The 25,585-nt window shown below is 35.6% G+C and overlaps 1 protein-coding gene across 1 annotated transcript; it reads left to right on the plus strand.

The window, feature by feature from the left end:
• The first annotated feature begins 8,346 nt into the window (after nucleotides 1-8,346).
• On the plus strand, nucleotides 8,347-11,132 carry LOC108062627 (hatching enzyme 1.2). The gene is made up of 3 exons (XM_017149380.3): nucleotides 8,347-8,734; nucleotides 9,713-10,318; nucleotides 10,852-11,132. Exons 1-3 carry the CDS (start codon nucleotides 8,569-8,571, stop codon nucleotides 11,049-11,051), a joined length of 972 nt encoding a protein of 323 aa, XP_017004869.2. The 5' UTR covers nucleotides 8,347-8,568; the 3' UTR covers nucleotides 11,052-11,132.
• Nucleotides 11,133-25,585: the final 14,453 nt, after the last annotated feature.

The raw sequence follows: 25,585 nt of genomic DNA on the forward strand, positions 1-25,585 counted from the left end.
AAAATTTTGCTCTGGGACTCGAACCCGCGTCGATTCGATTGCTAACCAAGTGCTTTAACGGTCTGCGCCACGAGTACAGCTGGCCGGCAGCTGACAAGTTCTGGCATTGAACATTTTGGTGTGCCAGAGCATGTGAAAACAACTATTTCTATTTTTTAGAAAAACTTTCTACTTTTTAGGAAATGTTTCTATTATTTAGGGTTAGCTTAATTTTAGGGTTAGGACACTCATTTTTAGAAAAGGTGTTGCCAATATATTTTATTATTTTCGTTTGCCTTTCTATTTTTCAGAAAATAATTTCTAATTTTAAGGGCATTTTTTCTAGATTTTAGGGTGATTTTAGTTCATGGTAACCATTTTCTACATTTAAGAAAAACTTCCTGGATTTAAGGAAAACTTTCTTGACTTAAGAAAAATTTCCTTAGATTTAGAAATAACTTTCTTGTATTTAGAAAAAAGAAATTTTAATGGCGATTTTCTAAAATTTATGGTTAAATTTATTTTGAGTGTAGTGTTGCCGCCCTGTGTACTTAAAAGTTTGTTGTTGTAATTGATCTTTTCCTGGTAATATTGTATTGATTATAATTTTACTATTAGACTAATTGAATAAGAAAAAATTACAACATGAAACTTTTAAAAACACAAGGCGGCAACACTGCTACTATTTTGACCGCAGCTGTATGTTTTTCCGTTGTTTTTTGGAATTTATTTCTGCCTTAAAAAAAATCCCAAAATTATTTTATGTATGGGGTTTGAAAGATAAAGGGTGTATCTTTTAAAAAACTTTAACTTCGAACCAAGCCATGCATCCATTTGCCTCTGAGAGCTCCGCAAAGTTGGTCAATTTCAGCATTTTTCGAACTTTGAGGTCCTTTTGCTAAGAATCCTTGCGTCGGGGAACTCTTTGGAAAACGCAGTTTAACTTGGGTATACGTAACGAATCCAAAAATATAGCATTCATCGAGGTTTATTTTTGATGCTGCATAGTGTAATTATCAAACAGGCCCCAACCATAAAAATTATCAATTCTACTAAGCAAATCTTACGTAATTCGTAATCGTAAGGGTTACTAAGGTGTGTTTCAAAATTATACGACACCATTAATTTCTTAAATATTTTTTTTATTAAAAGTCGTATTAAGGTGATTGTGTTTGTATTTAATCGTTATAACAAAACAAAGAATTTCATGTGAAAACAATATAATATTTGCCTCCGTGGCATAACTTATAACAAAATCTTAATTTAAAGGTGTTTCATAATTATACGACACCATTGAAAAAAAATTTCAGTCAAGTTTGATCATTGGAACCGGAAAAAATCGATGGTGTATAATTATGAAATGATCGCACATACCCGAAAAATAGACTATATTTCGAAAAATTAGCGGTAAATCCTTAAAAAGAGGATCAAGGACGCGTGGTATTTTTTTTCGTACACATCATACATTGTTCTTTCGATCTGCGTTTAAATGTTTCGCTTTCTATAAACAACAACAACGCTACAAATTTTCAAAAAATAAGTGTGTTGGTGTCGTATAATTTTGAAACACACCTTTTAAAAAAAATTCAACTGTAAAAAAGGGTAGAATGTGCCCGAACCATAAATTGTAGTAAAGTGACTTGACTTCCAGATAGTGTGGAACTATTGACGACTATTTTTATTGTTAAAGTACTATTTTTTTTATAGTTACTGAACTATCTTCATTGGTCAATTTTACCAAGCAAATTTTTTTGTGTGTAGTTTTCGAGATCTCAGCGTTCATACGGGCACCCTGATCAAGAATATATATAATTTATAGGGTCGAAAACGCTTCCTTCTCCCTGTTACATTCTTTTGCACGAATACAATATAGCCTTTTACTCTACCAAGAGTATGTAGGCATCGGCTGGCCATAGCTAGCTTGCTTTCTTGTTTTAATTCAACAAGTTTCAAGAGTTAACCTATGGTTTTTTTTTCTTCGTACCTATTATATCAATCAAATAAAAACACCTCTAAACGAGGTAAAAAACTCGTGACGATCGCACCTTCAACGTACAAAAGTTCTGATATCAACTTTTGTGACGAAAAATTATTTTAGATGCGACTAAATAAGTACGCTACCTAAAATTTACTCGTTCGGCCCGCTTTAGCAAATATTTAATATCTACACGAAAGTTTTCTGTTGTAGCGTGCCGAACTAATAAATTTTAGGTAGCGTACTTATTTAGTCGCATCTAAAATAATTTTTCGTCACAAAAGTTGATATCAGAACTTTTGTACGTTGAAGGTGCGATCGTCACGAGTTTTTTACCTCGTTTAGAGGTGTTTTTATTTGATATCAGAAGTTTTTGTTTGTTTACTTTTGCTCTCAAAGGTGCTTATATAAACATTTAAATTTAAATTTTTCAATCATAATTTTTAAACTATTGTATTTTAACGAATTAAGTTAAAAAGGCGTTAAAGTATTTCAAAATACCTTTTAAACGAGGTATAGCACATGTCTGTACCTTTAGTAGTGTAGAACTTACAAACTAACGAAATTTAGCTATTTTTAGCTTTTTCCCGCTAAAATAGCGGCTTTTTCCAAAAGTCGTAGAACAAAATATTCCTATATGGAACTCTTAAGTGCAAATTTACTGATTCCATGACCCTAAAATACAGTTCGGATACCCTCACACAAAATTCAACTCAGGGAGCGTTAGTTGTTCGAGCTGTCAAAAGTGGCTATTTTTGTATAAAAATAACTTTTAAACGTGACTTTTTACAGTAATGTGTTATATACCAAAATTTAAGGAATCTCAAGGGCTATACAGTTTAAAGTTTTGAAGAAAATCGTTAGAGCCGTTTTTGAGAAAAATAAAAAAAGCTAAAAATAAGTTTTAAAAAATTGTCTTTTGTTCATATCTTTTAACCTAGCGTTTATAGCACTTAAAAATACCTTTCAAACGAGATGCAGCACAACTCTGTAGCTTTAGTAGTATAGAAGTTACGGCTTTCCGAATTTTAGCTATTTATAGCTGTTTTCCCGCTAAACTAGCGAGTTTTTCCAGAAGTGGTAGAACAAAAGTTTTTTATATCGATGTGATGAACGTCATATCAAATTTTCAAAACTTAAAAAACAAGTTTTGGACAAACTGACAAACAGAATTAAATTTTCATTTTGGGAAGACGAAGAAAATCTTGTTTTGGCTATAACTTTTGAACGGAGCGTCGGATTTTATCATATGACCCCTCATTCGACGGGTATTTTCAATAGGAACACAACTAAAACATTGCGAGGGGGCATTTATCCCCACCGGCCCCAACAGCTCCAAATTTCTAAATTTTCAATTTATCACTTTCACCGCTCTCTCTCCCAAGCCAATTGATTTTCTTAAAGTCTTGGTATGCAATCCTTTAAGTTTTTGCAATACCTTTCGATTGGTGTATTACTCATTACGATCGGACTATCACAGCAGATTTTCAATTTTGCGGCTATATAATAGTAGTCGCCTTCGCACACTCTCCTGGTGCGCTTCGTCACTACATGGACTGCCGTCCATAGTGATATACTCTATAATTTTTAAAAAATTGGTTTTTGGAGTAACCAAATTTGTAAGTATGTTTTCACAGTTAAATTGCCTTCGATGTACCTATAATTTGGAGAAATACAATTATCTCTTTAATATTTCACAAAATTAAGCCAAGTCGAATACTGGGTTGTCATCATTGTTAATCAAACTTTTTCCAGCTTTGCTTTTATTCCTATTTTCATAGTTAAGCCGTATTAGGTTAAGCATTTTCCGTGGCCGCCTAGAAACGACTTAATATGAAGTTGGGTGAAAATGCCATCCCTCATCCCTCTCACGCATTCACAGTAAGTTTCAGCATCTGAAAATCGACATTAGCGGAATTAAAAGTTTTTCCATGCGGTGGAATCTTGATAAAGAAGTTTTGCACTTCCGCTTTATTAAGCGCAAAAGCAAAAGAATAAAACAAAAGGCGAGAAAAAGTTTCCTTTCAGCGAAGATTATAATTAATACCCCACCAAATTTCTGTTGTTAATATTCCAGAAATCCAGCTAAGAAATCCATTTCCATTTAAGCAGCTTTACAAACGGCAATTATTATCTTTCTATTATGCAGATTAATGCAGTCTGGGGCGAAGTGCTGCTATCAACTCGAACACAAATCACTGAAACCGCCTTAATGCAATTCAATTAATTCAGTTCGAAATCTAATTGGAGATATCAGTTTTTGGTGTCAAAATAAAGCGATGCGAAACGAAAACAAAAACATTGGGGCTGCGATTGGGATTGGAATTGGGGGACTGAAACAGAAACAGAAACAAAGGCAAATTGCAAAAGCAGATGGTGGGGTATGTGTGACGTCATTACGTAATCAAATCAAATAACAATTTGTACTTTGTTAAATTTCTTGTCGCCATCGATTGCCGGCTGTCTTCACCCCGACAAAAAAAATGCAAATTTCCAGTGTGTTTTGTGGCTTATTGTTTTTGGCTTCGATGTTTCTGTGTTTTATTACGTGACAACTTTGAATTAGTCGATGGGTTTTGGCTTTGGATTCGTTCGGTTTCGATTGTTTGTGTTTTGCCTTTGATGCCTGTCTTTCGCCATCTCTTTCTGCTTTCCTGTCTCCGTCTCTTTTTTCTTGTCCCTGTCTCTTTCTGTGTGGCGCAAAATTACTCGGTGTCGCATTTTTATTGACCAGCTGACACATAAAGTCAAGTGGTGAACTCAATCGAAGAAAGACCCCTCAGCAGTGAACTACATATTTCGAATGGGTTAAAGTGAGCCGAGGTGGGTCAATGTGGGGTGGGGGTGGGGCAAGGACAGGTTTATGATTCCAATCCAAGGAAATATGACAATTACAGTCCATATTGACAATCAGTCAAGCGGAGAAAACAAAAAAAAGAGAGAATATTTTTCGTCAGTAGATCAATATTTTGCGGTCCTCAATGTATTTCTTTTTTATTCTAGTTTTATCTTATACTGAATACATTTTTCTTTGTACGAAAGGTCTTTCAACAACGCTAAATATGCAAGCTATTACTAACATTTTTATAACCGTTACACGTATTGTATTCGTGCAAAAGTATGTAACAGAGAGAAGGCAGCGTTTCCGACCCTATAAAGTATATATATTCCTGATCAGGATCACTAGCCTAGTCGATCTAGCCATGTCCGTCTGTCCGTCTGTATGACCGTCTGTCCGTCTGTATGACCATCTGTCCGTCTGTCTGTCTGTCCGTATGAAGGCTGAGATCTCGGAAACTACAAAAGCTAGAAGATTGAGATTTTCCACACATATTCTTGGGCCTCCTACGCAAGTTTATTTCAACCGAGCGCCACGCCCCCTCTGCCGGCCACAATCGCCCACTAACAATTTTTAAATGTGTCCTGCGCCCACATCTTTAAAGATTTCCGAGAAATATAAATGTAATTTTGTTGTGTATATTTATACCTATCGAAATGTAGAAGATATTTTTTAAATCGGAGCGTTCATTAAAAAGTTATACGCAATCAAAAAATCTCCCTCGCACTCCCTTTAGCTGAGTTACGATTATTAAATAGTCGGGACACCAACCCGAGTACAGCGTTCGCTCTCCCTTTAGCTGAGTGACGGGTATTAGATAGTCGGGACACCAACCCGACTATAGCGTTCTTTCTTGTTTATTTTAAGAAGTTATGATTAGTTTATAATATTTAATTTTCACGCGGACGATTATGAAAATATAATTTTACATAATTAAATTTAAGTTTTTACCTAGATTACCTCTATTGGCTACTTAGTAACTAGTAAACCGAAAACAGACATAACATTCCTTGATTTTAGTCCATTAAGCTAGATTTAAGAATAAGGGACTAACAAAGTCTTAAAATAAAATATCGTATATATTTAGGGAAAAAATTTCCTTGCTTAGTATTTTTTTTTAATTTAACGGCAATGAACTACAATAAAGAATTTGTTTCTGTGTGTATAGATGAGGGCTTTAAAAAAACGAAACATAATTAACCAAATAACCTCAGTTCCCAAAAAAAAATTTGGAGCAATGGTAAATAATTTATAATTAGTTAGGATCCAAAATATCACTAAGTGCAGTCACACCCTCAAAAGTCGTATGAATCTGATTAGAAAATTCATTTCGTGGGCTTTATGCTGCTATCGACTCATTACCTTAAACCGAAAGCCCTGGATTAACTCGACTATTTCGGAATCAAAACTCAATTTGCCGCATATGCAACTAAATTCATTTCGGCTATCGCGATGAGATGTGATTGAGCCAAATTCTCGTACTGTTGTTGTTATGCTAATTAAGACGGAAAACTAATTTCGCCTAATTAATGATGACCGATTAAAATGGATTGTCAAATAAGCTCCGCCCAGATGGAGATAAGGTATGTCGGGTTAACAGTTTAAGCTGCCAACTGACTAATTGGAGGCCCAAGAAAGTGCAAAGTGCAGTCCGATATTCCGCTCCATGGTGTCACATATCAAAACAGGCCGGCAAACAGACAGCCTGGCAAACAAACAAATTGAAAACCAGACAGACTGGCAGACAGTCAGTAAGAGATTGAAATAATCTGCACATGGAGAAATGATCTAATTTTAAAGCGAAAATAAGTAAAATATAAAGTCTGAATAGCTTAAATAAATATATATATAATGTATTCAATCATTTTTCATATTGTTTATGCATGTGCTCTTCCTTGTATACGATGTATATAAGAATTATCGTTTGTATATATGTGCTTTAAATTATTTTTAAACATTTATCTATCAGAAATACCTCAAAATTATAAAAGTGCCGGTACTGTTATTTTGCGTTTATAAATTAGGGTTTTTTTCTGTATGTAAATCTTTAAAAAATCGGAATGACTTGCAATTTGAGATTTTGCGAAATGCTTCGTGTTGGGCCTGTTTTTAGTTAAATCAAAAGGAAGAGGGGAAAGGGGATGAACATATTCCACGTTTAATTTATTTTGCGAAATTGATTTTATTTCAAAGTTTAACGCCAGCGTGAACCTATCCAACAACAACAGTATCACGTGAAGTAAGTTGGACTTAGTAACCGAACCGTTATTGCCCTTGCAGAAGTTTTAACATATTTGTATATGATTTTGACCTGATGTTGGTTTTAAATTGGATAAATCCGCAACTCAGCCAAGGAATTTGCATTTCCTTCATAAATTTGTAGGAAAAAATAGAATATGCTTGGGAAAACGATTTATTTTTTAAAACTTTAAAACTGTTTTTCTTTTTGGTCCCATGTATTTACCAACTCAAAATTTAAATCAGGCTTTAATATATTTTTTGTCGCGTGATAATGGTTCGGATTTTTGTAAACATCTTTAAAACGAACTGATTATAGTACTAATCAAAAGCTATATTATAAAAAAAAACCTTAAGAAACGTTTCTTTGACTTTGAATGGGTAGGACTGTCACGAGCGATAGTATACTATTACTAATATAAATGTCTTCAAAGGGACGAAAAGGTCTAATTCACGGCGCTATAAACGTGTGACTAAAATTATAATACACTCTTCAAGGGTATAAGAAAAAAAGGCAAGGAACTTTTATATTTGGATCCCAATATGGAATTGGTTTACTTTGGTTATGCGGTTATTCCACTACATTGGTCGGCTCATTCATTAGAACAATTTTTTCTCAGCCTATACGATTTTACGTAGGTGCGAGCAAGACAGATATATGTCAGCTGCAATGAGCAATTAATGAGCAAAATTTTAAAAACCGAAGGCCACCATTTTATTTTTTTTTGTATGAGCAAAATTGAATCTAAAAAGTACAATTTTGCTCATTTATTAGAGCTACTGTAAATCGGATCTTGCTCGCACCTACGTAAAATCGTATGGGCTGAGAAAAAATTGTACTAATGAATGATCCGAACGATGTAGTGGAATAACCGCATTAACGATTAACATTTTATTTCTTGCTTAGCTGTGTTTATTTGTTTTGTTTTGAAGTTTTCAAAATGACAAATGTAACCGGTTTATAATACTTGATCAATAAAAGGTTTTCACATTAAGCAAGTTTTAAATAACTGTCAAAGCTAATGTACTCAGTTAACTTCATTTGCAGTAGGCCATAGCAGAAATCATTGAGAGTCGTAGCCCAAAGCCGCTAACTGGGTTTAAATTACGTGAGCGGCGAGTCAAGTTTAGGCCCAGTTTAACCGGAGACTTTCAGACGAGCTTGATCGGAGAGTTTAAGCCGAGTTTTATCGGGGAGATTAAGTGATGTTTGATTAGAGAGTTATAGGTGTAAAAGTGAGAGGAGGTGAGGTGCAGTGCAGCTAATAGATTTGGGTTTTGTTTACACGCGGCCGATTGCGTGGCGTCTGCCCAACTTCAGCATTATTTAGTTTTTATTTTCGCACATTTTGCATAAATTATAGTGCCAAGACTGCAGACTGTTGGTAGCTGCTTGGGCTCTTGGGCTTTCGAGCCTGGTTCAGTTACCAATTTCGTGTGCAGTCGTTCGGTTTGAGCGCGGCATGGCGTGGATACAGTGAGCAAATAGCGATCGAATGGAAATATATTCACAGCTAAGGCGAATCCCAGTCCCATAATGTGTGCACAGTTGAGTGGATCGACCATGGTGCAGGTGGTTGTGCTAATAGTGGTGCTAGTGATGCTATCGACACCACCGGCCAGTGAAAGTGCCAAGCTCCCGGAACGCCGGTATCCCGCTGGAGTAGATTTCTTTGAGCACGAGTTCACCAGCGTTGGGGAAGGTTTGTTCCACTCCCAGTCTCATCTAAATCATAAAAACAATTTTCCTTTAACTTCATATAAGATGTATTAATTAAATATGTATTGGATTAAATATGTATATAAAGTTTATTTGACCGTCTAAAATACCAGAACAGTTAGAAACTAAATAGAATGAAAAGTTAGTAAGAAGAGAGGTTTTGTGGGCTTTATGACCCGTATCATGTGGTCTTTATCGTATAATAACAAATGTGCTTTATAGTGTTAGATAGCTTAATTACACTAGTTTACAAAATAATATTCTTGGTGTGCTCCCCAGCAAATGATGGCAAATTCTGTTCTGTTCTGTTCTGGACCCCTAGATCTCGAAAATATCACTAATTTTTTTTTCGATGGCACAGTTTATTTTTAAAGATTTTTTAAAGTTTGAAATGTTAAATTTCGGACTTTTTTCGAATTTCTTCTTATATCTCGCCAGATATCCACTCGATTGGGCCAGTTTTAGTTTTATTTTAAAGTCAATAGATCAGAGCCTAACTTTGCTATACAGATCAATATGATTGGATAAGTAGTGGCAGCGCAGAAGCTCGACAAAGATGAAAAATGTGTTTTTTGGTCGACTGTAAGTCGGATGTATATATCGTAAAAACTCGAAATAAATCCGTTGAAAAATCATAATGGGTACAAACTTAAAGTTTACATCCAAAAAAAATTAGTGCTACTTTCGAGATCTAGGGGTCCAAAACTAACAGAATTTGCCATCAATTGCTGGGGAGCATTTCGGCTGTAAACTAGTGTTATTTAAGTTTCAAATAAATGAATAATAATTTAATTATTTAAAACATTTGTTTTACACAAAACTAACTGTTACGTCACTATAAATATTTTTAAATAATAAAAATTGTCTAAAATAATACATGTTTAGAATAGATTTTTATTTTTTTAACCTTATTGTTTATGAACAGCAACAACTCAATTCCTAAACGTACTTTCCCTTACAGACGAATATGATCCTTACGGACCAGACATTGGTGACGATGATTTAGGAATCGACGATCCGGAAACAATGCCCCGACTATTTCAAGGAGATATTGCCATTGATCCGTACACCTATATCACACTCCGGCTAGGTGTTAACCCGATGAGGCATCCAAAACGACTTTGGCCCAATGGAACGATTCCCTTCGAGATCAGTCCACGATACGCCAATCCGGAAAGACAGGCTATAGTTCAGGCGTTAAAAACATTCAATTCCCTAACTTGCGTGCATTTTGTGCCCTACGATGGGGAAGTAGATGATTACCTGCTGATCGAACCACCAGTAGATGGGCCCCAGGGATGTTGGTCCTATGTGGGCAGAAGAGGAGGAGAACAAGTGGTCTCCCTTCAGAGACCCGATGAAAACAGTGCTCACTGCTTTAGCAGCGAGGGAAGAATAATGCATGAACTGATGCACGCTATAGGCATATATCACGAACAATCCCGAGCTGATCGCGACAACTTTGTCAAGATCCACTGGGACAATATCGTCCCTCGTTTTAAAAAGAACTTCAAACTAGTTTCAAAAAAAAAGGGCAAATACGCCTTTGACTACGACTACAATTCAGGTAAGTTATAAGTAAATAATATATACAGTGTCAAATCCAGAATATGGTTGTGGGGGTTTTCAGAACATACTTATACTTTTTGAATCGCCAATTTCCTTTCATTTTTTATCCGAGTGGGGGGAATTAATACTCCATATCCCCCGTGGATCCGCGCATACATAGCCTTAATTAGTAATTACAATTTTTACATAATAAAATTTATGAACAGCTTAAAAGCTATGATGTAAACTTGGTACTTAATTTCCAACAAAAACAAAATTGCATTTATACTGCCTCTTTTCAATGTATTTCAATGTACTATGATATTTTTCTCAAATATAATGTAAAATATCAGTATTTTTCTTTTGCAAATGCGGAGGGTCAAACGTGGTTTTAGGCATATAGTTTCTTGGCCAATATGTCTTAGAATGGTCCATTGATTATGTTCCGCCCAAACTTCTATTTTAGTTTCAATATTTTAAGAAGATTTAAAACTACTTCCCACTTTGCTTTCAATATAGTCAAATAATTGGTTATTTCCTATTTTTATTTAGTGATGCACTACGGGGAATTTTACTTCAGTAAGCGGAAGGGTGAAAAGCCCACAATGACCCCCCTACAACCTGGAGTCAGGATCGGCCAGCGAAAGACCATCAGCAAGATCGACTGTCTCAAGATAAACGAGCTATACGGATGCTTGCAGGGCCGCAGAGCTAAAATGTATCGAAGCTTCTGCCACCTACTTGGTCTGTAGGGCAAATCTTAATAAGGATTATTTTATGAATCACATTGATTTCTTTTTAATAAATTATTTATTAGACTTTAATAAGACTTGACTTAAAAAAAAATGACTTGTTAAAAATGGGAGAATTGTGCATAAAAAACTTCTGCCAATATAAATTTCTAATGATCTGGCCACGTCTGTTACACTAGCTTACAGCCAAAATGCTCCACAGCAATTGATGGCAAATTCTGTTAGTGTTGGAGCCCTAAATCACGAAAATACCACTAACTTTTTTTCAATGGCACAGTGTTTTTTTTAATGATTTTTATACCCGTTACTCGTAGAGTAAAAGGGTATATTAGATTCGTGCAAAAGTATGTAACAGGTAGAAGGAAGCGTTTCCGATGTTTCAAAATGTTTAATTTCGGACTTTTTTCGAATTTCCTCTTTTATTTCGGCTCATATTCACCCAATTGGGCCAGTTCTCGTTTCATTTTAAAGTCAACAGATCAGAGCTTAACTTTGCCATACATGTCCTCCATATATGCCCTCGTCATAAGCGTCGGAGTTCTCTACACTCTGAATATCTTCAAAAAAGTTAGGAAAGTCGTTGCTTAGAACTTGATGTTGATCAATTCAGGTATATTTTGACGAGAATCGCTCTAAATCTTAATTTAAAAGCCGAAGTTTTTTACTTACTTGGTTAAGAACAGCATGTATCTGTAAATACAATTGCTTCAGCTGACCTCTTGCTCTAAAGAGCCCAAAAAAATGATCATAGAAACTAAACTATTTCTACATTAAAAGTAAATTATTGAGTGTCAAAAATTTCTCGATACTCTAAGGGCCGGTTTCTCGAGTCTGATAGCTATCTGTCCGAAAAACTTAAAGACCAGATAAACTGTTCGTAAAAGCAAATAGGCTTTCTCGACTGCTTTAATTTATCTGATCGAGAAACAATTACAGAGTGCTGTTAACGCACAGAATTGTGCTGTAAAGCGCAAAAAATGGCGTGCTTCGATTATTTCATCAGCTGTTTGGGTATATTTCAAGGGAAAAGTCAGCTGTGATTTCGTTTCTTCTTCTAAGTTGGCTTTGGGAAATCAGCCGTCATTCTATCGAGTCGAAAACGCTTAACAGGGACTCCGAGTCCCTGTCAAAGTTAGCTCTCACATTGGTGCTCGAGAAAGCCAAAATGCCTTAGCAGGGACTTTATCTGTTCGAGAAATGTTAGCCGGCACTCGAGAAACCGGCCCAAAGTATTAATCTAACAACTTCGAAAGTATAAAAGTGAAGTTTTCGAAGTTTTCAAGCTTAAACTAACGATTATACAGTTTATACTCACTCAGTAGAGTTGGTAAAAAATCGATAGCACTATCGATACTATCGATGGTTTTAATATTTAGGAAGCATAGATGGTTTGAACCCATAACACTGTGCAGCATTTTTAGTGCTTTTTAAATTTACCTCGATGGATGCTATATTTTTGGATTCGTTACAAATTCCCAAGTTAAACTGCGTTTTCCAAAAAGTTCCCCGACGCAAGGATTCTTAGCAAAAGGACCTCAAAGTTCGAAAAATGCTGAAATTGGCCAACTTTGCGGAGCTCTCAGTGGCAAATGGATGCATGGTTTGATTCGATGTTAAAGTTTTTTAAAAGATACACCCTTTATTTTTTAAACCCCATACTTAAAAAATTTTCAAGATTTTTATTAAGGCAGAAACAAATTCTAGAAAACATAGTCAAAAAACATAAAAGTATACAGCTGCGGTCAAAATGGTAGTAGTGTTGCCGCCCTGTGTATTTAAAAATTTGTTGTTGTAATTGATCTTTTCCTGGTAATATTGTATTGATTATAATTTTACTATTACACTAATTGGATAAGAAAAAATTACAACATGAAACTTTTAAAAACACAAGGCGGCAACACTGCTACTATTTTGACCGCAGCTGTATGTTTTTCAGTTTTTTGACTATGCTTTTTGGAATTTATTTCTGCCTTAAAAAAAATCCTAAAATTATTTTATGTATGGGGTTTGAAAGATAAAGGGTGTATCTTTTAAAAAACTTTAACTTCGAACCAAGCCATGCATTCATTTGCCTCTGAGAGCTCCGCAAAGTTGGTCAATTTCAGCATTTTTCGAACTTTGAGGTCCTTTTGCTAAGAATCCTTGCGTCGGGGAACTCTTTGGAAAACGCAGTTTAACTTGGGTATTCGTAACGAATCCAAAAATATAGCATTCATCGAGGTTAATTTTTGATGCTGCATAGTGTAATCGATACTATCGCTCCATGCTACTTTTGGTATTGATTTTAAAGCCTAGTACTCAGTACGACGAAAACTGCTAGCTAAGCATAGAAGTAAGCAAGAGGAAAATAGGTAGCTAAAGCCTTTGGCCGGGGACTTTTTTCAACGCGGTACTCAGTTGAGCTAAGGAAATGGTAGGGAAATACCAAAAAAAAATACAAGATTTAGCGGATGAATTCCGATGAACGCCCTTAGCCGCGGCCCAAAGAATAAAAAATTGAATAAAAATTTAATTGGCTGCCAATAACATATTATAAATGGAATGAAAACCCCAAAAACCAATGGAAAACTGCCTGTAGGAGTTGCGGCAATACATATCCTCATGCCAACAGCAAATTTAAAGCTTGCGACCCAGGTCGGCTCAACGTTTTGTAATATTTTAAAATTGGCGCCAGTTGATTTGTTTGCTGAGAGTAAGACATGCATTGCGGATGAACTCCGAAAACATCGGTCACACTAAAAGATTAATATTTTTCGACTAGTAAAACTCTTAGCCGAACTGAGTACTAGGCTTAAAGCTCAACTCTCAGCAATCAAATCAACTGGCGCCAATTTTGAAATGTTACAAAATGTTGAGCCGACCTGGGTCGCAAGCTTTAAATTTGCTGTGGGCATGGAGATATGTATTGCCGCAACTCCTACAGGCAGTTTTCCATTGGTTTTTAGGGTTTTCCTTCCATTTATAATTTGTTATTGGCACACCACTTCTGCACAAACACAGCCAAAGATCTAATTTTTTATTCTTTGGTCGGCGGCTAAAGGCGTTCATCGGAATTCATCCGCTAAATCTAGTATTTTTTTTGGTATTTCCTTACTGTTTCCTTAGCTCAACTGAGTACCGAGGTGGGAAAAAGTCCCCGGCTAAGGGCTTTAGCTACCTATTTGCCTCTCGCTTACTCCTATGCTTAGCTAGCAGTTTTCGTCGTACTGAGTACTAGGCTTTAAGCCTAGTACTACTCCTATAGGAGTAAGCGAGAGGCAAATAGGTAGCTAAAGCCTTTAGCTGGGACTTTTTTCCACCGCGGTACTCAGTTGAGCTAAGGAAACAGTAAGAAAATACCAAAAAAATACTAGATTTAGCGGATGAATTCCGATGAACGCCTTTAGCCGCCGACCAAAGAATAAAAAATTAGATCTTTGGCTGTGTTTGTGCAGAAGTGGTGTGCCAATAACAAATTATAAATGGAAGGAAAACCCTAAAAACCAATGGAAAACTGCCTGTAGGAGTTGCGGCAATACATATCTCCATGCCAACAGCAAATTTAAAGCTTGCGACCCAGGTCGGCTCAACATTTTGTAACATTTCAAAATTGGCGCCAGTTGATTTGATTGCTGAGAGTTGAGCTTTAAGCCTAGTACTCAGTACGACGAAAACTGCTAGCTAAGCATAGGAGTAAGCGAGAGGCAAATAGGTAGCTAAGGCCTTTAGCTGGGACTTTTTTCCACCGCGGTACTCAGTTGAGCTAAGGAAATAGTAAGGAAATACCAAAAAAATACTAGATTTAGCGGATGAATTCCGATGAACGCCTTTAGCCGCGGCCCAAAGAATAAAAAATTTGATCTTTGGCTGTGTTTGTGCAGAAGCGGTTTGCCAATAACAATTTATACATGGAAGGAAAACCACAAAAACCAATGGAAAACTGCCAGTAGGAGTTGCTGCAATACATATCGCCATTCCAACAGCAAATTTAAAGCTTGCGACCCAGGTCGGATCAACGTTTTGTAATCTTTTAAAATTGGCGGCAGTTGATTTGTTTGCTGAGAGTAAGACCATGCTACATGCATTGCGGATGAACTCCGAAAACTTCGGTCACACTAAATGATTAATATTTTTCGACTAGTGAAACTCTTAGCCGAACTGAGTACTAGGCTTAAAGCTCAACTCTCAGCAATCAAATCAACTGGCGCCAATTTTGAAATGTTACAAAATGTTGAGCCGACCTGGGTCGCAAGCTTTAAATTTGCTGTGGGCATGGAGATATGTATTGCCGCAACTCCTACAGGCAGTTTTCCATTGGTTTTTAGGGTTTTCCTTCCATTTATAATTTGTTATTGGCACACCACTTCTGCACAAACACAGCCAAAGATCTAATTTTTTATTCTTTGGTCGGCGGCTAAAGGCGTTCATCGGAATTCATCCGCTAAATCTAGTATTTTTTTGGTATTTTCTTACTGTTTCCTTAGCTCAACTGAGTACCGCGGTGGAAAAAAGTCCCAGCTAAAGGCTTTAGCTACCTATTTGCCTCTCGCTTACTCCTATAGGAGTAGTACTAGGCTTAAAGCCTAGTACTCAGTACGACGAAAACTGCTAGCTAAGCATAGGAGTAAGCGAGAGGCAAATAGGTAGCTAAAGCCCTTAGCCGGGGACTTTTTCCCACCTCGGTACTCAGTTGAGCTAAGGAAATAGTAAGAAAATACCACTAAATACTAGATTTAGCGGATGAATTCTGATGAACGCCTTTAGCCGCGGCCCAAAGAATAAAAAATTTGATCTTTGGCTGTGTTTGTGCAGAAGCGGTGTGCCAATAACATATTATAAATAGAATGAAAGCCCCAAAAACCAATGGAAAACTGCCTGTAGGAGTTGCAGCAATACATATCCTCATTCCAACAGCAAATTTAAAACTTGCGACCTAGGTCGGCTAATCATTTTATAATATTTCAAAATTGGCGCCAGTTGATTTGTTTGCAGAGAGTAAGACCATGCTACATGCATTGCGGATGAACTCCGAAAACTTCGGTCACACTAAATGATTAATATTTTTCGACTAGTGAAACTCTTAGCCGAACTGAGTACTAGGCTTAAAGCTCAACTCTCAGCAATCAAATCAACTGGCGCCAATTTTGAAATGTTACAAAATGTTGAGCCGACCTGGGTCGCAAGCTTTAAATTTGCTGTGGGCATGGAGATATGTATTGCCGCAACTCCTACAGGCAGTTTTCCATTGGTTTTTAGGGTTTTCCTTCCATTTATAATTTGTTATTGGCACACCACTTCTGCACAAACACAGCCAAAGATCTAATTTTTTATTCTTTGGTCGGCGGCTAAAGGCGTTCATCCTTACTGTTTCCTTAGCTCAACTGAGTACCGCGGTGGAAAAAAGTCCCAGCTAAAGGCTTTAGCTACCTATTTGCCTCTCGCTTACTCCTATGCTTAGCTAGCAGTTTTCGTCGTACTGAGTACTAGGCTTAAAGCTCAACATAGAATTTTGTTTCACTTTAATCGCTGTAAAAGTTCGACCGTTTCTTTCCCCCTAATTTTTATGAGTCAACAACACATTTTCAATAACTTGTTTTTTATAATTTTCCTTTATTTTAATAATTTCTTTTTTATTTTCTTTAATTTTGGATACTATCGACAGTATCGATAGGAACCACCATCGATAGCCCAAAACATCGATGGTGTCCACTATCAATTTTTTAACAACCCTATCACGCAGTGTACTGAAATTTAGACTGATAGTTTATTTTGTATACTATTTAGTATAAATTATGTGCTATGTGGTCTTAGGTTTAATTTATTTTGTATACAGAGTATACTATGTTAGCAATGTTAGTATAAATATTGTACCCCGTATTAAAGGAACACAACTCAAAAATGTATTTTTCTTACTTTTTATATATTATTATAAACATTTTTTACATTTTTATAAATTACTGAAGGTAATTTTTAATTTAACAAACATACATAAATACAATACATGTGCAAAATATGTACGTATCTTTGCATATTTGGGCAAAGACAGCAGTTTTACCGCTTATGTCGCTGATCATCTCCAGAGTGGACGCCGTGAATATCGAAGCAAGGTCGAGGACGCTGATATTGAAGTAAAAATTGCGCTGGCCACGGTCAGAAAAAATGCAAGCCAATTGCAAGATCCTTAGTTTCCCGGCATCTGGAGCGCATTTCAAGGTGGTTTTCGTAAAAGGGAAGAATTACTTATTAGTTATGCACTAAGACACAATTTAAATATACTTACATTTCAAATAAGCCCCAAATAAGCAAATATTAAAATTGTTCACAAGAAATATTCACAAACAAACCTTAGGGCTAGTACTCAACCAAACAAAAAGTCCAAAACAAAAACTTCATATGAAACAAAATTTTTTGACGTTGTTTTTCATATGAAGTTTTTTGTTTTGGACGACTTTTGTTGGGTTGAGTACTAGCCCTTAAACAGACCGCAGCGTCGTTTACAAAATACACTAATGTCAAACCATTAAAATACTTACGCGTCGAATAACATTAATGTTATTCGAAATGTCCAGGTTCCAAACGAGAGCATCCTGGCATCACCTCAGGAACAAAAATCGAAACTGCGGTATAGAAAGTAATAGCCTCTCCCCATAGAGTCCATCCGTTTGAAACGGTTGGGATTTTTGACGAATGTGAAAACTGTCTAAAATTGCTTTCTCCTAATTTAAGTGTAAAATAATACAATAAATAGATTAGGAAAATAGTTTAAGAACATATCTGAACGTTTATAACATATCCTACAACAAGTATGCATTAGAGACCTGCACGATACGATGCCGATGCCGATTCCACGAGTAAAAGCAATCAAGTTGGCGATGCCACGATTAAAAAAATTTAAAAAAAACCCAAAAAACAATGAGCTTAAGCATCCCATAGGAATAATCAAAAAAATGATAGAAAACCCATTGTAACTTTGTAGAAAGTAGGCGTTTTGATTTTTGACAATGTAAAAACAACATTTTACTACTGCATACCTGCAAGGGTATATAAACTTCGGCTGGCTGAAGTTAACTTCCTTTCTTGTTTTTTTGATTATTCCTATGGGATGCTTAAGCTCATTGTTTTTTGGGTTTTTTTTAATTATTTGTATTTTGTTATGAGCGGAAAAGCGTTCGCAAGCAGGTTGCTATGTGTTGGCCAAAATGTAAGCTGTTGTGCGTACGAAAACATCAATGTTTGTAGAAAAGTGTCAAAATATGTTCTGCACTTCGTAAATATAACTAATATTAATTAAAAGTGTACTTTGTAAAGAAAGAAATAGAAAGAAGACTTTTGGAAAAGTTTCATCGCGATAGCTTAAAAACTGAGGGACTAGTTCGCATAGAAACGGACAGACGGACATGACTAGATGGACTCGGCTAATGATGCTGATCAAGAATATACAGGGATCGCAAGTAAGAGTTTCTTTTTTCTAAAAAAATTGACAAATAAGTTTTATTTTTCAATTTCTATTATAAAAGTTGACAAATAAGTCTTATGCTTCAATTTTTATTATAAAAGTTGACAAATAACTCTTATGCTTCAATTTTTATTATAAAAATCAACCAATAAGAGTTATTTGTCAACTTTTATAATAAAATAAAGATTGAATTGAAATAACTCTTAAACTGTGGGGTACATTGGTTTAAAATTTAAATATATATATATATATTTATATATATATATTTAAATATAAATATATATATATATATATGATATGCCATATGTCCCCAAAATATTTTTTATAATAATAATATTTGTTACATCATAAAAAATATTTTGGGGACATATGGCATATCAACAGAAAGGTATTAAAGCGTAGATTATATATATATAAATTTTAAACCAATGTACCGTACAGTTCAAGAGTTATATCAATTCAATCTTTATTTTCAATTTTTATTATTCTGAATATATAAATGTTCGTGTGACTTCGGCATGCGTCTTTGGGTCTTTTTTTCTCAGCTTCGGCGCGCTCTTTTGCTGCTGCGGCAGAGGATCGGCGTCGCAGAGCTACAGAAATCAAAATCAGCCGTCGACAGAGAAAGACCACGCAGCTCAACTTTTTGATGTACACAGAGAAAAACAAGAGAGAACGCTATAGTCGAGTGCCCCGACTATTAGATACCCGTTACTCAGCTAAACAACTTAATAGAAATATGCCTTCTTATATGTTTTTCGCCGCTCGATTTTTACCCAGGGATCTCTTTCTAGAAAAGGCTTTCTAGAACTTTTAATTCTGCCTAGCACATCTTCCGTCTCTCTCTAGCGTAGGTGAATGCACTTGTGAAAAATGTATACGAGCAAAAATAGACAAAATAATTTCAAATAATTTAAAATTTGCATTAACATAATGTGAATTAGAGTGACCACAGAAAAAAGGCAGATTTTTTCCAATGCCATTTCCTAGATGTATTGTTTTGTATTGTATTGTATTGCGCCATCTACCGCCAGATATTGGTACTACTGCTCATGAAAGGCGGAAATGTAGGCGCTGGCCAGGTTTAAGCGTTTATTGGGTTTGTGGGCGTTAGAGTGGGCGTGGCAATTTTTTACTTGGCCAATCGATAGGTATTGACGAAGCGAATACATATCAGTTACTATTTTCATAATAGCTTCAAAACTGTGGGCGTTAGAAAGGGCGTGGCACCTTTTTGAAACAAACTTGCGCTGCAGGAGCTCCTAGAATATTCATGCAAAATGCCAATCTTCTAGCTTTTATAGTTTCCGAGATCTCAGCGTTCATACGGACGGACAGACAGACAGACAGAATGCAATTTTTCTTTACAGAAAATATTGATGGGGACCCACTTATGTATACAGAAGTTAGATGGCTAAGTCGGGGAAAATGATTAAATCGCCTTCTTCATTTAAGAAATGAAGTGGCCAGTTTTTTAAAAACTTTAGGAGCATATGCTAAGGAATTTCTCAATGTTTTTGAAAATGCAGACTTTTTGATAGATTTTGCTTTTAGTTGTGATATTACATCATTATTTAATGATCTCAATTTATGCCTTCAAGAAGAAATAAACTACTTTTCGACTTAATTCATTCAATAAATATTATAATAATATAAATATATATAATAAATATACCAAATATTTTTAGAACTAAATAACATTAACTTACACCCAAAAAAAAATGATCATAGAAACTAAACTATTTCTACATTATAAGTAAACTATTGAGTGTCAAAAATTTCTCGATACTCTGAGTATTAAGCTAATGGACTTCGAAAGTATAAAAATGAAACTTTCGAAGCTGTCAAGTTTAAACTAACGAGTATACAGTTTATACTCACTCAGTGTACTGAAATTTAGGCTGCTAGTTTATTTTGTATACTCTTTAAGGGGGGAGATACATATAGAAAACAAAAAAAAATCAATTTTGTTTTAATATTTAAATTGGTAGTATAACTCTTTAAGAATGTGTCATGAAAGTTTCACGAAGAAATTCGAACTATTTTGGAACTTCTTCCAGTATGACGGCATGCGTTTTTCTCGAAACCATGTGTTTCTCAGCTGCGGATCGTGTATCTCACAAAGTAATGCTTCGATCATCATGCTGCTTTTACGGAAATGTTTGTAATGAAATTGCCCACTGTCTGAACCTACTTTATGTAGATATTTGTACGTTGAAGTATTTTTTTTAAAAGCAACTTTTGACTTTAAAAGAGTGCTCCAACCAGAGTTTTTGAGATATTCTACGTAAGTTAGGTTCAGACAGTTTCTACGTTATCTCTCAACAAAATAAATTTGGTTTCACAAAAATCGGATCCACACAGCGACCTGTAGACGATCCGCAGCTGGCCTACTTTTTTTAAGAAAGGGCTTACAAAAAAATTCCCACGGCCACCATTTTAAAAGTTACAAAAAAAAAAAAAATTGGTTTAAATTATATAAGAACTATGTAATCAACATGCCAAGTTGCAAACTTAAAGCACAAACCCTTATTGTTTAAAAAAAATCGTGAAAAACTTGAAAAATTTTCAGTTCTATATGTATCTCCCCCTTAATATAATACCAGTATAAATATTATACCCCGTATTATAGAGACAAAATTCAAAAAATGTTGTTTTGTACTTTTCATATATTATTAAAAATATTAAAAATATAATACTTCTATACCGAAGTTTCGATTTTCGTTCCTGGTGTGAGGCCAGGATGCTCTGGTTTGGAACCTGGACATTTCGAACAAAAAAAGTGTTACCGCGTTTTAATGTTATTCGACGCGTTAGTATTTTAGTGGTTTGACATTAGTGTTTTTTGTAAACGACGCTGCGGTCTGTTTAAGGTTTGTTTGTGAAAATTAACTCAGGGCATAAACTTAACACTTTTTAGTCTTAACTTAACACTATTGAGTCTGCTCCCTACATTATTTAGTTTTGAATTAATACTGACAGTTTAACACTAGCTGTAGTATACTTTTAATACAACGCTCATTAACTGTAAACTTTCGGATTTTTTTTGGGTGTACGGATCAAGGAATATAAAGGGAAGTCAATTTGGACCAATTCTTAAATTCTGAAGGAAACTAAAATATATTATTTTCTTCCCTTTTGCTTTTTTATGTTTTGGTTTTTTATGGTTTTTGTATTTTTTATTTTGTTTATTATTATTTATATATATTATTTTTTCGCATTCAATAGTTTTTAGTTTCTTGGGGTTTCTTTTGTTTTTTCCTTTTTTATGTGTATTTTATTCTTTCCCACGTTTTAAAAAAATTCAAAAAAATATGATCCCAATTTTGTTCACTATAGTAAAGCAGAGAAACGTCACGATGCAGAGCGCTGCGCGCCAACTTCGTGTTTTATACACTCACACTAATGCAAGGCAAACCTGTGATAGTATGTGTGTGCCGACCGCTAATATAAAAATATATCAAAAATGCGCGCGAAATTAAAAAAAAAATATATTTTTCCTGCCTCCGCAACTGCAGGACTGCTCACAGATATCGTGGATACTTAAAAATCTAAAATGGCTGAACAATTATAAAGAATTCCACCGAACTGATGGTTTTTTTTAAATTATTATGTTAATAACTTTCGATATTTCAACTATCGATTCATGCCAGTAGCCATGTATCATGTATCAAGAAAAGATAGCGTACTAATTTTACGCTACCTGATACCTGATGCAAAATTCTTCGGGTGATTTTTGAAGTCGTTTCAGCGTCAGAGAAAAATCTTCTATTGCCATATTGGTATTATCTGCCTTTTGCTTGGGCATATTAATCAAGATACCAATTGCTTTCTTAAGGGCTGGTACTCAACCCAACAAAAAGTCGTCCAAAACAAAAACTTCATATGAGACAAAATTTTTTGACGTTGTTTTTCATATGAAGTTTTTTGTTTTTTTTTTGCGTTGAGTACTAAGCCTAAAGCACTCTTGTATTTCACATTTTCGTGCAGCTAGCTTTGTCTTATTCTCTTCGCCAGTCACATACCAAGTCCTTATATCAATTCTATAAGAAATGTGGAGCAAACATTCCATAAATCGAATCCACGTGAGAGACCAAAGGGGAGCATTTCAGTGTCGACCTCACGATTCTCTAAGGCAGCTAAAGAGTTCATCATCTTTGGTGAAGCTCCGCATATACATATAACACACTTGTGATGATGTATACATATTTTGACAGTGCATTGCAGACTTTTCCGTCGATCATGCAGAAGACAAGTGTTGCTTTAACATTAAATTTCAAGTTATTGAACTTAATAAAGGTGGGAATCAGAAATGTTTTTGTTTCTTGATATGTTGTACCTCCTCTTGGATTTTATCCCGTGCTTCTTTTGTGAAAACAAATCTTATAGGTCGGCAGTATCGTGTGGACGAAGGAGCTGGATTTTGCCAATATATAGACTTCGCCTCTCCACTTAAAAAAAATATTTGCAGAGGAACCATTGATATATCCTCTGTAGTTTTTTGTTTGTATTGGCTCTGTTCAGCTCCATCGCATCCCCATTTTGTTATTATGTGTACATCGTCTAGTGGAGACAGTGACCCAAAAATGTCTTCTTGAGCACTTATCAACCGACTTACGGTATGATCAATAAGGGATTGTAAACTTATTTCCGCATAGGATTCTCTTCCTTTTATACTAGTAGGATAGCATAACATTTTTGACTCCTTAACGAGATATAATTTTGGACAGACAATTTTTGTATGCTGCCGCAAGGTATTTTACTGGTGCATTGATAATTTACTGTCTATCATACACTGAGAAAACTTGAGAACGAAAACACCAAGAACGAATCTTGCTGATTTCAGTATTTTGTCTTCTCACTTTTTTGAGCAAAAACGTTCTTGAAATCAAGAATAAAAGTATTCTTGATCTGGATCATAACTGAAAAATTGGAGCTAATTTACAAAAATATTTTTTAAAAATAAACGGTAAGAGATTAAAAAAAAAACAAGAAAGGTAGCTTTTTATATACCCTTGCAGATAAAGTAATGCTCACTCGGTGCAGTTCCAGGGATCCAGATTCAGCGTTTCTATTTTAATTTTGTTTATACATAAGTAGTCAAGAATCAAAACGCCTACTTCCTACAAAGTTACAATGAATTCTTCTTATATTTGTTTGATTATTCCTATGGGAGCCTTAAGATATAGTGGTCCGATCCGGCTCGCTCCGACATATGTACTACCTGCAATAGAAAGAAGACTTTCGGGAAAGTTTAATCGCGATGGCTTTAAAACTGAGAGACTAGTTCGCATAGAAACGGACAGACGGACAGACAGACAGACGGACAGACGGACATGGCTAGATAGTCTCGGCTATTGGTACTGATCAAGAATATATATACTTTATGTGGTCGGAAACATCTCCTTCACTGCGTTGCAAACATCTGACTGAAATTATAATACCCTCTACAAGGGTATAACAAAAACCCATCCTTATATTTCAATCCTCTATCGAAAAAAAGTCAAATAGGCCTGTCACGTTTCACGTGGAATAAGCCTTAAACTAAAAATTTAAATTAAGTCTAAGGGCTTGCGCAATGGTCTCAGTTTCCATAAAGCTTACTCATACGGCACGTAAGCCAGTATGAGTTTTGGGTAGGCAAATCTTTTCCCATATCTAGACTAGTAAAATATTTTATTTCGTTCATAATCGTTACAAAATGGAGAGCACCTTTTTTTTGGTTGGAAAGCTAAATTTAAATTTTGATGAAGAAGAAACTTTGCCGTCAAAGAGGACCGTACTGTCCTCTTTGCTCTACAGGACAGTTCTTCTGAAGCACCCAAAAAAAACCGAAAGTTTACATTTAATGAGCGTTGTATTAAAAGTATACTACAGCTAGTATTAAACTGTCAGTATTAATTCAAAACTAAATAATGTAAGGAGCAGACTCAATAGAGTTAAGTTAAGACTAAATAGTGTTAAGTTTATGCCCTGAGTTTAATTTCTATACCGAAGTTTCGATTATCGTTCCTGGTGTGAAGCCAGGATGCTCTGGTTTGGAACCTGGACATTTCGAACAGAAAAAGTGTTACCGCTTTTTAATGTTATTCGAGGCGTTAGTACTTTAAGGGTTTGACATTAGTGTATTTTGTAAACGATGCTGCAGTCTGTTTAATGCCCTCTTCACCACATTGACAGGCCTTTGAAGAAACACGCACATTTTACGCCGGGTAGGGCAAGGGACCTCGTGGTGCGGATTCACTTTTAGGTTAAGTTTGTGTAACACAAAATTCAAGACAAAGTATCTGGTCATATGCACTAGTCGTGCGACCAACCTTCATTTTCAACATTCGTTGAAATCAAAGCCTAAAAAAAAAAAATAATGCCCTCTGCTCATTATGGACGCGTCGCGTTTGCATCCATTTACCGTTTAACGCGCCCAAATCCCATACAAAACTTGTTGGCGAGGGGTGAGGAGGGGAGGGTGGAAAATTGTCGAGTTACAGGGCTGGAAAGTGAAATTTGTGGTATTTTTAAGCAGTATTAACCATGCATGAACATTTTTCTGGAACCGAAACTGATAAAAGGCTGATAAGAAGCGGGAAACATTAAAACCATTTATTGTTGATAGTTACATGAACTTTATTTCGTATAGATTGGTATTTGATATATCGTATATGCCAAATGATCTGGCAATAGTTCAGTATTCCGAGCGCTTAAAGGGCAGTAGCAGTTCGTTTATCCAATGGAATGGCTCGGCTATAGCCTATAGGAAGGATCGGAAGCGAAATATTGGTCGTTGCAGCGCAGCCACGCCACATGGGCTTCCCCGTCTCCATAATCTTGACGTTTGCTTCGCGTGCGCCATTCGTCCTTTAAGGCGACCTCCTGGTCTGCTTTGACCGTATACCGAGAAAAAAAACCGTTCTCAACGTTCTTGATTTCAGTATTTCCGTGCTCAAAAGTGAGCCAAGAACGGTTTTACTAAAATCAAGAACCAGTGTTCTTGATTTGAGACTACTTTTTTGAAAATAAGTATTCTTGATTTCAGTATAAGTCTTCTTGGATTCAAGAAGAAAAATTCTTGGATTCAAGCTTAGGCGTTCTCGGTTTCAAG

Source organism: Drosophila takahashii, chromosome 3R (genome assembly GCF_030179915.1).
Source record: "Drosophila takahashii strain IR98-3 E-12201 chromosome 3R, DtakHiC1v2, whole genome shotgun sequence".
Lineage (NCBI taxonomy): Eukaryota > Metazoa > Arthropoda > Insecta > Diptera > Drosophilidae > Drosophila > Drosophila takahashii.